Source organism: Triturus cristatus, chromosome 4_1 (assembly GCF_964204655.1).
Source record: "Triturus cristatus chromosome 4_1, aTriCri1.1, whole genome shotgun sequence".
In the NCBI taxonomy this organism is placed as follows: Eukaryota; Metazoa; Chordata; class Amphibia; order Caudata; family Salamandridae; genus Triturus; species Triturus cristatus.
The window spans coordinates 1,113,619,509-1,113,633,701 of NC_140585.1; the positions used below are offsets into that span (position 1 = coordinate 1,113,619,509).

Below are 14,193 nucleotides of genomic sequence, written 5' to 3' on the forward strand. Positions count from 1 at the left end.
CTTTCTCTTTCTCTTTCTCTTTCTCTTTCTCTTTCTCTTTCTCTTTCTCTTTCTCTTTCTCTCTCTCTCTCTCTCTCTCTCTCTCTCTCTCTCTCTCTCTCTCTTTCTCTCTCTCTCTCTCTCTCTCTTTCTCTTTCTCTTTCTCTCTCTCTTTCTCTTTCTCTTTCTCTCTCTCTCTCCCTCTTTTTCTCTCCCTCTTTCTCTCCCTCTTGCTCTCCCTCTTGCTCTCTCTCTCTCTTCTCTTTCTTTCTCTCTCTCTCTCTCTCTCCTTCTCTCTCTCTTTTTCTTTCTCTCTCTCTCTCTCTCTCTCCTTCTCTCTCTCTCCTTTCACATGCTTGTCCCTCCAGGAGGGCTCTTGCCTTGGCTTGCACAGTTGTTCCTTAGAGTGGTGCTCTACTCTTGGCCTGCTGATGTTGCCTTGGTGCCACCTGGTGATGTTTCTCAACTTTTGTTTCTCTCTATTTTGTTTCACTGTTTTTTTCGCACACTGTTCCAATGCTCTCCTCAGTTTTGTTGTGATGGCTCCGCGTTGTGGCGCGGAAAAGTTCTCCGAAGCAAACTGACGTCAGCGTGCTGGGGTGGGGCTTATGTGACCTCGCTGATGTCACGCCCGCGGAGGACGTCGGGCGGAGTCGCGTGGTACCGCCCCCCCGGCGCGCAGAGATGCTGGGCAAGAAAGTTTTCCAGGTCCAGTCTCACGCCTGGGGATAATTCTACGTTAAGTAATCTGCGGCTAGAATCGTCTCTACCAGATACATCGTTACTGAAGGTAAGTAACTTGTACATTGTCACTCACTGTCTGGACAATCTTGAGTGCTCTCAGACTCCTTGGAAGATTAATCTAGTCACCCGAGAGGAACGCCAACAATGAGCTCCATTGTTTACCACAGTCCTTCTTATTGCCAGCAGTATTATAGGAACTCTTTTCCATTCCCAAAACGAACCAGTCTAGCCACATCGCCGCAGTGTTTGGTAGCCTCCAGTAACAAGACTGATACCAGATTCCTGGTGCCTTTCACAGGTCCTCAGTTCACTTTGGGCTTCCAACTCAGCAAGATACTAGGAGCCAGAGAGGGCACCATAAGACCTTTGATTTGGATGGCGTCATCTAGGACCTCCTGCTCAGAGCTGATTATTTTAGGGCATCACCACATATTGTGAGATATCAAACCTCTTTCTCCACATCCTCTCTAACAGGATTAGATCAGTCATTATTGAATGCATGCCACCTGACTAGAGAATCGTTTCACCTGTATAGTAGCTTCAGGCTTCACTCTGTCGATGTTAGTTCCTCGCCTTGACATACAGTCAAAGATATTGGCCCAGTCTTTGTCACTAAAGAGATATTCAGTTCTCTCTCTCCCAGTAGCTCTGGAAATTCAGTTTAGGGATAACTTCTGCTGCCCTCAAGACCCGACACACTTTGAATAACACATGTTTGTCTATATTTGTTGTTTGTGGGAGTTCTTCGAACGTAACCAAGCCTCTTTAGGACCCTGACTCCATATAGGGATGTGACGCCCGGTGACGTAACTATGTGTACTGCAACCTTTCACTTTCCGGGCTGGAAATGTGAGTTCCCAAAGAGAGGAGAGATGGAGTTAGGAGGACTCATCTAACCCTTCCTCTTACTGATTGCATCCCAGACTCTGAGATGCAACTAGAACCTCAGACCCTAGCACTGCTGCTCCTCTTGCACTCCGCTTAGTCCATGGCAGCTCCCACAAGGACTGACTTGCTAAAACATCATGGTCAATTGAAGAAGCAATACTGGATTTCTGATTCTTCATGCATCCCCTCTCACGTGTACCTCAACTGGTCGGCCCTGTGATAAGATACCAAGTCTAGGGATGCCATACCTTCTGCCCTTTGGGAAAGGAAGCTTTGTTAGAGACCCTACAGCATACTTTTACTTCAAATTTTAACTTGATTGATAAGACTTAATTGAATTAACACAAAAGGGGGTCACAATCTAATAACGTGGAAGCAGAGCACAAGTGGAAAAGGACTTAACTTGGTTTATATGCTGACAGGTTTGCAGAGCTGTTGTCTCATATAACATCCGATGTTTGTGCCTTTGGGGCTAGCACCTCTTATTTTAAAGTTTGCAGAAATAAAAGCTGGTACGTTGTTTAATCAAGATATATTGCTTAATGTGCTTATATATTTGCCATCATGGTGGCTGTTGGGTTCGACATTGCTGCAGATGATGTGAGTCTCCTTTTAGTTTTTGTATTGAATGATCAGTACCACCTTTTTTGCCTTTATGATAATCCCATGCATCTCTATGGTTCTTTGAATGTGTACGTGATGCAGTTCAGATGGTAAGGAAAACATAAAGAATCCTGTTTGAACTACTGAACTGTCGTATTTGACCGTACGTAAATGATCTTTGGACCTGAGCATTACAAAAACATGCATTGTGGAATGAAATGATGTAGCCAGGATAAATAACCGAGTGATTAATAATCTTGATGGTAGGATCCGCTTCTCAAAGTCCTCTCTTTTTGCTCATTGGAGATGGCTTTTCTGCACTGTCAGCGGTATAACATATTTTGAATACTTAATTCATACACAAACGATATTTTGCCTTAATTGTGTTACATTTGTCAAAAGAAGGTTTCATAATAGTAAGAGAATTATGTATTGGGTTATCATCTTGGAAAGTTTCTTAGCATGATTCCTTGATTTCATAAAAAAAGAGATGATTGTTTTGGGGGTATTTCTATTGTATTTTAATTTTTTTAAAACATTTTTATGAGGTTCAACGTACATTAGTATTATAAGGCCCAAACCCATGGCTGTAGAACATAACAGTGTAGGGGTTCATTTCCTCTGAGAGGAGGAGTGGTTGTGAAGTAGGATCAGGGGCAAGAGAAACTCTGTCTAGCAGTCATTGCAAAAATTTCAAATATCGCCAAGTGCAGTTTGACTGTAAAAAACTCTTTAGCATTGGACGTCTTGACGTCTTGACCTCTCAAGCTTTGAGCCATGACATAATATATTTAAGTATGTTGATGTGCACATGCATGTTGGTGCAGCCAAGGCACCATAAATGGATCTACACATGCACTAAATATCTTCTACCTTCAGAGAAGTGTTGGTACTATGCCCTTACTATTTTGACAGCTATACTAAACATTCTGGCTCTGTCGTAATGGAATGGTGCTTTAGTAACAGACGTTTCTTCTTCTGAAAGGAAAGACAGGGAACAGGAGAAGGTAATAGTATGAAAGACAGAACCCAGCGGGCAGGACTTGCAGGAGGAAAATAAGTGCAGAACAAGTCAGCATTTTGGAAAGATTATGTCTTACTAATTGAAATCTTTTTCATTATTAACCTATACATGTGTAAAATGTATATTTCTTACCAGTGGATTGCTTTGTTTAGCTTCTTTGGGGTTAATAAAGTTGTTCTTGTTTAAGAAAGGGATGATGTGTGGTGCAGATCTTGATTCCCGCCTGGTGCTCATGCAACTGGTGAGGCCATCAGGTTCTCGAATGCCCGATTTGGTGCCCCAGTCTGTACGTTCCAGTACTGGCAGTTTGCATGGGAGACCAACTGGGCCAAGCTGCTAATAATTAACCAAAGTCAAATTTATTAATGCTTGGTTAATACAAAACATTACATAAATAGTCATAAAACATTTATCACATTAAAATGTTTTTCCATGATTTCTTTAAAATTGCTATAAAATTGTAAGTTATGCTTCAATGTGATATTTCAATTGTTATCATCACATGAAACTTTGTCTATATATAAAATTAAAAAAGAAGTAAACATGAAAAGGTTAAAGTGCAGCAGTTCTTAAAAAGTTGATTAAAAAGCTTGTAGTTTCCTCTCTGAAAAGTTAAAAATGTTACAGTTTGCGCATTAGGCCGTACATTGTTTTGTCCACTTGAGCATTCTATAAAGGCTTGGCAACAAGTTCCTACTCCCAAACATTTAAATGGTGCTGTAGTAGGCGCCGACGTTGAAGGAGAAGAGCCGAGCAGATGATGTGCACAATGCTTTCTTGCGCTCGGGAACACCATCTTCAAATGCTGTCTTATCCTGTCGCTATCCAGTTTGGGTGATGATCTAAGGTTGGGAGGCCTCCTAGAGGCTGTTTCATGATTCTCAGTTTCAAGGTGTTAGCATAGTAAGTGCCTAGGTAAGACGGTTGTCTAAGAGCTTAATAAGATCTAATAACAACCCACGTGAGTGAGCCCTTTGCAAGGACGGTTTTGCCTTCAAAATGGGCTAACTTCCGCATGAAGCGTTTAACATACTTGTCGGAGACTGCAAATGTGGTCTGCTGATCCCACAATTGGTTAATTTGCAAGTTCCTTATGCACTTCCGTAAGTACTCTGCATTGATTTCCTATAGCCATTGACCAATTCTTTCCATAGTAAGTGGCCGAGCAAGCTCTCCTGGGCAGCTTTTACATTAAAAACAACTTTTAAGAAGCGCCTTGTTTTGCGATAGATTGCTTGACCAGATCAAATTCCTACCTGATTTGAGTTGAAGAAGCGTCGCTCGGTAGAATGAAAAGTTGCCAGTAGGTGTTTAGATTGAGTTTCTGACATCTTTGTTTCTAAGCCACAAAGGGGTTAACACCCATATGAGATTGTTGGAAGGAGCTCTAACAACTTTTAATAGGGGCGACAATATTGGGCCCAGCAGGGCCCTCCGTAATGTAATAACTACCCTCTTCTCTTACTTGGCCTTTTTGTGTGACTTACGATGCTATTACTTGCAGTTATGCCTTACATGACATTTCGTCTTGTTTCTTTTATGTTTTGCAGACAGCTGTCCAATTCGGGAAGGCCAGATGTGCCTTGTTCCTTGTATATGAAAGAGCTGCAAGGTTTCATAGCCAGAGTTATGAGTGACTACTTCAGACACTTCGAGTGTTCCGACTTTGTCTATGACAACACCGAAGCCATTGCCCAGAGAGCAATCGAAGTGTTCATTCGCAATGCCAGTCTACTGAGGCCCCTTGGCGAAGGTGGAAAAATGCGACTTGCGGCAGACTTCGCACAGGTAGATACTCATTGATTAAACATGCTTTTGTTCTGCTGTCAAGTGACCAGGGCTCAGTATTATTGGATACTTGTATTGCAATATTGATTTTTTTTTTCCTTCAAATTATTCAATAATTGCCCTTTCTTCTAATGCAGCACCAGATCCATCCACTTGCCTCTCCAAAGACTTCTCAATTAATCTCATATCATTTCAGTGCCCTTCACATCCCAGTCTTCCCTCTTCTCTTCTCTTTTAACTAGCTGAGTTTCGCCTTCTGGTTGACATTTATTCTTTCACCTCCTTTTTACCTAGATGACGTTGATTTTTGCTCTCCTTCATATAGTATGACTTTCTTTTGCCATTTTACATTTCACCTTCGCTTGTTACCATTCCCCACAGCCTAAGCACTGCACAAATGGTAAATGAGCTTTGACTCACTTGTTTATTCGGTGGAAATGCTTAAGCGAGTTTAGAGTAGATCACTTTTATGATAGATACTTTTAAATGCAGATTACTCACTTTTTGAATCTACCAAGAGTCAGTATGCATCTGGAAATCTTTCTGCTGTAACTCTTCGCGCTGGCAAGTGGCACCATCGGACTCTGTTTGATATCTTGACATGACACGGATCCGCATATAGATGCCATTGTACATGCAGATGAAGTTTTTCTTTCAACTTTTTTCGGTTTACAGAGTTTTCAAAACATGTTTTTTTCACAGTGTGTAAGGATGCACCCCCCTTAGGTCACAGGTTTTAAACTGTACCATGCCTGTAAAAAAACATGTGGAAGTCATGGACCAGTGTCTGTCTTTGACTACAAACACAACTTGAAGACTACAAACACAACTTTAAGATCTGTGACAAAGGATCCCTAATGCATCAGATGGCCATCTGAGAGTGTGCAGCTATGTTCTATGTCACAGAGCAAATGACGCTGAATTAGTCCTGGTTAAGACCTCAAAACATTTTCTAGTTGCAGTCCTCTGGTCAGTGGCAGCCACCACAGCACGAAGGTGTGGGGGCGGAGGGAGAGGGATGGGTAAGGGACAGGAAAATAATAATTTTTTAAAACGTACCTCTTGCTGCTTCCGACTCCGACAACCACCTCCGTGATCTCCCAGCAGTCTCTGGGAAGGCAGTGGCAGCCCAGCAAATCCAGACGCTGTTCTCATGCTATGAGAGTTGTACCAGGATTGGTCTGGCCAGCCTGCTCTGCTGCTCAGACACTGCCTTGTAACCTGTGGCTTTTCTCCCACCGTGCTGTGAACAGAGCTGGGTTGGAGAAATAGAAATGTGCATGTCTATTTGGACGGCCTAGGATGGCTGGTCAAACGTACATGCACACTTCTAAGTGCCCATCACCTGCCTGTCATGGCCCGGCCCCATCCTACACGCATGTCAGAGCCAGTCACAGAAAAATAAAAGGATTTTGTGTTATCATTTAATTTTTTTGTGACCGTCCCTGCCTCTGGTAAATCCAGGATGAATTCAACAGACTAGTTCGTACACAAGCGCAAAAAGGACAGGCAGAACTCACCTCTGTCCTACTATTCCCATTCTAGGGAGAAGTTGTGCAGCTGACATTCGGAGTCGAACCCTATTTAAAGTTTCCACAGCAGATAGAGGCCTTTAAGGAAACAAAACTGCATTTATTCCAGTTTGTTCTAGGCCCCTCTAGCGCACCTTTAAGCCGTTTTGATTGGCCATTATCTCTAGTTGGATTTCTGCTGGCCACCCTCACTGTCGGCTGACCTGGTTGAGCCTTACGCATTCACACTAGGAGCAACAAATGAAAAGAGCCCAAGCACATCCTCCTAATTAAACAAAGAAATCACAAATCAATCAATCAATCATGTAGAGCGCACTACATACCCGCGAGGGTCTCAAGGCGCTGGTCAAACAGCCAGGTCTTGAGTAGCCTCCTGAAAGTCAGCAGGTCTTGGGTCTGTCGTAGGCTCAGTCGAGGGGTGTTCAAGGTCTTGGCGGCGAGGTGGGAGAAGGATCTTCCACCGTGGTTGTTCTCCGGATGCGAGGGGCGGTGACGAGTGTGAGGTCGGCGGAGCGGAGCTGGTGGTTGGGGATGTAGAAGGAAAGTCATCTGTTGAGGTAGGCTGGGCCAGTCTTGTGGAGTGCCTTGTGTGTGCGTGGATGAGGAGCTTGAAAGCTATCCTCTTTTTGATGGGGAGCCAGTGCAGGTTTCTCAGGTAGGGAGTGATGTGGCGGTGGCGTGGTACGTTGAGGATCAGTCATGCAGAGGCGTTTTGGATGTGTTGCAGTCGTTTGATGAGCTTGGTCCGCGCTCCCGCGTAGAGGGCGTTTCCGTAGTCAAGTCTGCTGCTGACGAGGGCCTGGGTGACTGTTCTTCTTGTGTCTGTCGGGATCCACCTGCAGATCTTGCGGAGCATGTGGAGGGTGTTGAAGCAGGAGGAGGAAATGGCGTTGATTTGCTTGGTCATAGTCGAGGATGATGCCCAGGTTGCGTGCGTGGTTGGTGGGTGTTGGGGCTGCCCCCAGTGCCGTCGGCCACCTGGAGTCGTCCCAAGCTGACGGGTTGGAGCCGAGGATGAGGACCTCCGTCTTGTCCGTGTTCAGCTTCAGTCGGCTGATCTTCATCCAGTCGGCGACATCCTTCATTACTTCGTGAAGGTTGGATTTGGCGGTGATGGGGTCCTTGGTGAGGGAAAGGATCAGTTGAGTGTCATCGGCGTAGAAGATTATGTTGAAGTCGTGCTGTCGGGCGAGGTGTGCGACCGGGGCCATGTAGATGTTGAACAGTGTTGGGCTGAGGGAAGAGCCCTGGGGTAAGCCGCAGATGATCTCGGAGGCTTCGGATCGGAATGGGCGAGTCGGACGCTCTGGGTTCTGCCAGAGAGGAAGGAGGTGATCCATTCCAGAGCCTTGTCTCGGATCCCTATGACGTGGAGGCGTGCACGTAGTGTGCGGTGGTAGACGGTGTCGAAGGCGGCGGAGAGGTCCAGGAGGATGAGGGCTGCGGTCTCACCGCTGTCCAGCAGGGTCCTGATGTCGTCGGTGGCGGCGATGAGGGCAGTCTCGGTGCTGTGGTTGCTGCGGAACCCTGACTGGGAAGGGTCCAGGTTTCTGTTTTCTTCAAGGTATCGGGTTAGCTGTCTGTTGTTCGATCTTCTCGATGACCTTGGCCGGGAACGGAAGCAGAGAGATGGGCCGGAAGTTCTTGAGGTCTCTTGGGTCCACCTTGGGTTTTTTGAGTAGGGCGTTGATCTCGGCGTGTTTCCTGCTCTTGGGAAGGTCGCGGTCTCGAGGGAGAGATTGATGACGTTGCGCAGATGGGGTGCGATGGAGCTGCTGGCTTTGTTGAAGATGTGGTGCGGGAAAGGGTCTGACGGGGAGCCGGAGTGGATTGTGCTCATGGTCTTGATGGTGTCATCAAGGCTGACGTTGTCCTAGGCTAGCAGGGGGTCGTGGTCGATGGTGTGCGGAGAGCCTGTTGTGTTGATGTCTGTTGGGGCTGTCTGGGTGTTGAAGCTGTCGTGGATGTCTGCTATCTTGCGGTGGAAAAAAGCGGCGAGGGAGTCGCACAGGGCTTGCGACGGCGGGATGTCGTTGGTGTTGGAGCTGGGGTTGGAAAGTTCGTTCACAATGTTGAAGAGCTCCTTGCTATTGTGTGCATCGTTGTCGAGGCTGTCTTTGAAGGAGGTCCTCTTGGCAGTCCTGATGAGGTGATGGTGGTTGCGGGTGGCTTACTTGTGGACTGCGTGGCTGTCCAGAGTCTGCTCACTGTGCCATTTCTTCTTTAGTTTCCGTCAGGCTCGCTTGGAGGCTAGGAGTTCTGGGGTGAACCAGCTGGCCCGCTTGCTGGTGTCTCTGTAGGAGGGTTTTTTCAGCAAGGCGAGGGTGTTGGCCCAGTCGTCAATCCAGCGTCTGAGGCTGTGGGCAGCGTCGTCGGTGTTGTAGGGTTCGGACGGGTGGGCTGAGAGCGAGGTTTGCGTGTAGTTGGTCTTCGGTGACTTTGCTCCAGCAGCGGCGGGGGATCTGTTGGGTGCGGTGGTGTGTGGTGGGTTTCTGGAAGGTGAAGTGGATGCAGCGGTGGTCGGTCCAGGGGAGTTCGGTGGTGTGGCTGAAGGAGACTTTGGAGTTTAAGGGGAAGACTGGATCGAGCGTGTGGCCGGCAGAGTGGGTAGTGCTTCAGGCCAAGGTTGGCGAGGTTATCTATCAGGGTGGTGGAGTTGCTGTCGTTGTTGTTCTCAAGGTCTTCAGGTCTCCGAGGAGGATGTATTCGGTGGAAGTCAGGGCGTGCGTGCAGATGAAGTCGGCGATGGAGTCGCTGAACTGGAGTCAGTTTCCGGGGAGTCTGTAGACGAGGGTGCCGTTGGGGTCTGTGTGGATCTGGAAATGCATGTGTCCGGCGGTGCTGAGAATGTCTCCGGTTCTGGTCGAGACCCTGATGCTGTTCTTGGGACGGTGGCGATTCCTCCTCTGACTCCGTTGGGGCGGTCTCTGCGGGCGATCTTGTCGGTCTCTGCGGGTGATCTTGTAGCTGTCTGGGATGGCAATGGCGATGTCTGGTGCGGAGGAGTTGTTCATCCAGGTCTCTGGCAGGAAGGCTACGTCCGGGGAGGAAGTGTCGAGCAGGTCCCAGAGCACGACGGCATGTTTGAGTGCGGAGCGGGTGTTCAGTAGAATGCATCGGAGGTGATTGTGGCCTTTCTTGGCGGGTGGTTCAGCGGCTCCGAGGCTGGTGTAGCTGCAGTTCCGGCCGGTGAAGTGACCCTGTGTGCGTTTTGGGGCGGCTTTGAAGCAGGTGTGGGTCCGTCCGGAGTTGAGAGCGTGAAGTTTGCTGGCATCGTAGCGGCGGCGGTCGTCGTGGTGGGCGCAGGGACCAGGGGTTCTGGCGCTGGGCGCGGTCCAGGCGCGGTGGGCTTGCCTTAGGCGCGCCCGCTGCGCGCGGCCGCCATATATGGGGAGGTGGGAGGGAGGAGCAGCTGGGAGGCTGGGCAGGGGCAACGAATGGGCAGTCAGAGGGGCAGGTCGCAGCGGCTGGAGCGGGAGCAGTGAGGGGCGGCGAAGGGAGCAGAAGGCAAAAGCGGGCACAAAATTACGGGGCAATGAAGGGAACAGAAGGCAAAAGCGGGCACAAAATTACAGGGCAACGAAGGGAACAGAAGGCAAAAACGGACAGAGAAACACGAGGCAACGAAGGGAACAGAAGGCAAAAACGGGCAGAGAAACACGGGGCAACGAAGGGAACTGAAGGCAAAAACGGGCAGAGAAACATGGGGCAACGAAGGGAACTGAAAGCAAAAGCGGACACAAAATTACGGGGCAATGAAAGGAACAGAAGTCAAAAACGGGCAGAGAAACACTGGGGCAGCGAGGGAAATAGAAGGAAAAAGAGGACATAGACCAAGTACTGGCACCGGGGAAAGACAGACAACAGCAGTCACAGACACCAAATAACAATAAAGGCAATGCAATAAGATACAGATGGTGATACAAACCTACGGCCTACCACTGGCCACCAGGGATGAGGCGCAGGTGGTAGCGTGCGGGTGGAGGAGGGCCTCGAACTTCCTCAGCAGACGCAGCTGGGGCAAGGACACACAGGCGGTGCTGTGCGGAGGGGGTGCGACTTACCTAGCAGGGTCAAGGGTGCTAAATGAACTATGGTGAAATTTACACCTGAATCAATAAAAACTAACTTAGAGGGATCAAAAAATACATTTGAGAGATCTCCGCACCCACAACTTGGTATGTTTTATTCTTGGTGACACCCCCACACCAGAGTAGGATAATACCACTCTGGTGGACTAGACCAAAAACAAGGTTCTTAAATATTTTATCCAAGGCAATCAAGGGGTCCAAATGTAGTATTTAAAAATACCTAAGGGAATACCTAAAAGATTTCCTTTTATTTGTAAGTACTCTGGTATATACTAAAAACACATCTTCTCGTTCAAAGGTGAGGAATAATGGTTCACATATGACTACCAACATGTCTCTTCTGATTATTGGATCTTTACAGGCCTACGGTCTTCAGGGCTTGAGAACTCCTCCCTGCCTGATTAATGCGTATATCCCATGCATTATACAAGGCATACAGTTCTCATACCTGTCTACTGTAATGCAGCAATGATACCCTATTCTGGGGTACCTCTGAGCATCATGTTCGAGTGGGCGCACCTCCTCTATAGTCACACATTCGTCAAAGGGTAGATTCAGCCTAGCCAGCAACCAATCTGCTTCATAGTAGAGTGCATCACTCTCTGCAAAATATTTTTCTACCACAAGTTTGGCCGTAAGCTCTTTGAACCTGTTCTTTGAGCAGCTAGGAACATGCACTTTGGGCCATGATGAGCAAGATCTTGCCTGCTCTTCCTGATGATTTTTGAGATTCCTTTGCTCAAACTGTTCATGAAGGCCAGGATGCTTCAAGATACGAATATGGACACAATATGGACACTAGAGACTGTATCAGCTGAGATGCATGCTAATATGTTAATTGGAGATCTCAAGGCATTGGTGATGAATATGCCATGCGATTGAGCCAATTCTTCAGAGTGAATGTAGATTGGGCACAAGAGCCCTTTAAAGTCAGCTGGGCTACTGCCTAGTCCTCGGTTTCGCTTCTTCACCTGTCAGTTCGACCAACAATACTGTTTTTTCCAGGGGTACTCCAGTCACTTTGCCTACTGACCCACCACTTATACAGCTTCTTTGTGGCTCCAATGGGAGCTGGGGTAGCAGAGGCTATGGCCACCAGTGGATGCAGTAGTCTCTTTATCTTCTACCTCATCACCTGCAGCCTCTGCCAAACCACTTTTAGTTTTCTCTTCATTGGCATATGGGCCCAGCAGGGTGCATAGTTCGATTTTTGCCTCTCTGGCTGGCATGCAATTACTTCCGACCAGTGTGTTCTTCAAGTTGTTCAACTTGGTTATGCCTTTTTGTCTACACCCTACTCAGGTTCCACCAGTTTGCGACCTAACATTGGCCGAGTATGCCTCCATCTTATCCAGAGAAGTTCAGACATTTGTTTGCTGAGCTTGCGATCAAATTGTAGTCTAGATGGAGAGAAACACAGGTTGGTACTCCGAATACTTCTTGGTCCTCAAGAAGGACCGGAGTCTGATGGTGATTTTGAGGCTCAGGGTTCTGAATACCTTCAACATGGAAGGACAAGTTCCATATAATTTGATATTGGCTCATATCCTGATGGGCTTGGATCAAGAAGACTTGATGGTTGTCTTGGACATGCAGGATGGTTACTTTTCATTTTCTGATCCTGCAGTCCCACACGTGTTTTCTCCAGTTTGTTGTGGGATTGGAACACTTCCAGTTCACTATCAGGCCCTTTGGCCTTACCTCAACCCCCAGGGTATTCACAAAAATCATGGCTTACTTATAAAGACAGGAATACATGCATTGACATACCTTAATGTCTCAGACCACTTGAAAGCAACAGTTTTGGTACTGTCCACCCTGGAATTCTCCACATCAGTGAGCTGAAATCCCATCTTCAGACTGCGCAGAGGAGAGGATTCCCTTTTTAAGCGCCGTCTTGGTGGCTTTAAGGGCCTCTGCATCCCTACTGAGTCTGGGACATTCCAGCAATGATGCTGATGTTTCAAGATCATTCGTCTTTCCTGCCATCATTTCTGCTCATTGTTTCAGTGAATTGCAGGTGTTGTCTCTGCAGCTGCTGTATACCACTTTTTCCCCTGTCAGGTTGGTGCTTTGGACTTCGACGTCCTTGCTGCGAAAAATTATATCTCCTTTTTATGTTGTGCAGTCCATCTTGCTCTCAGTGTTCTTCCCTTCCCCACATCCCACTCAGGAGGATAAGAGGCTGTACCTGTTGGGTTCTCAGTTTCTACATTGACAGGACTAGGGAGCATTGTGTGGTCGATCAACCCTTTGTTTGTTTTGCTGGTGCAATAAAAGGAAAGCAAGTTCAGAAATGGACATTATTTAAATGGATTGCCATTGCAAGAAGCTGTGCTATGCTTTGGCTAAAAAAAGAGTTTCCTGTGGTCCTTTAAGCTCATTCCACCAGGGCGAAGGCTGTGACTATGGTCCTCTCTAAAAACCATCCGATGTTGGATATCTGTGAAGCTGCTAGATGTCTGTCTGTCTATCCGTACTGTATCGAGGTCCATAAGAGTGCAATTTTACTTGCTTGGTTCTTTGTGACTTCCAGATGTACTCCTCTAACCATCTTTGATGGGTATGGCTTTGGTATTAGTTTAAAAGGTGAGAAATATGCGGTTGAAATTATTGATCAGAATAACAAGCTACTCACCTTTGGGTAGCATGCTTTCTGGTGGATCCTCTGATGGTAGATTACTCACTCCCCGTCCACCCTTCCATTCCATGGTGTTAAGTTCTTGTAAGTTTTATAGTCCCAAGTTGGATTCTACATGATGTCTACATTTTAATTTGTCAGTCGCTCTGCGTCTGAGGGCATGGAAATTATCTGTGATAAACTCAGTGAGCAGGGGTGGCACCTATATGTAGCTCTGTTTCATCACTTCCTGAGGTGGGACCGAGCTGTCATGGAATCTGATGGCACCGCCTCGTAGCACACTGAAGCTGTTGCGGAAAGTATTCTTGACACCTGGGAGTATTTAAAACTTGAGAAATCATTGGTTTGAGAGAGAATCCTGCAGAAAGAGTATTACTGGAGGAAAGTAACTTGTATTTTTTAAGCCAATGCTCAAATAAACCCCATTTCCACTTTTGGGCTTGTTCAATTTGTAAATGACGTTATCACTTATGAAGCTTTTCTGTAAGGATAGTTGAGCCTTGATTTACAAATATGATCTGAACCAGACCTTAATTTCAGCAGCTTGCTAAAAAGGGCTGAGGAGAGGCGAATGGGGACTACAGAGTCCATACATATCTTTTCAGCTTGCTTTCAAATTTTTGAGGAAGTCTAGAAATAAATTTAGTTTTTTCCTGTTAGTGTAGTTTGATTCATTATATTTTTCATAAAATTAGGAACATTGATATGTAATTTCACTGTCATTGTCTCACACACCTGAAGTTATCAATGAATGATTTATATTTGTTCTACTAGTAATTTTATTAGTAATTAGTAATATATTTTGCAGATGTTCACAAATTGTTCTGAAGATTTGGACTGCCTTTACAAAAATGCTGCTTAGTCCAAGCACTGTATTAATAGGCAGTGTTTTGCATAGTGCCT

General features: G+C 46.6%; 1 protein-coding gene across 1 annotated transcript in view; it reads left to right on the forward strand.

Moving 5' to 3' along the window:
- The window catches only part of COG5 (component of oligomeric golgi complex 5), a 1,436,183-nt gene that overhangs the window by 1,249,937 nt on the left and 172,053 nt on the right, over positions 1-14,193 (forward strand). Inside the window, exon 18 of the mRNA XM_085654126.1 lies at positions 4,789-5,026. Coding sequence (XP_085510252.1) covers positions 4,789-5,026 — 238 coding nt within the window. The remainder of the gene's footprint in view (positions 1-4,788; positions 5,027-14,193) is intronic.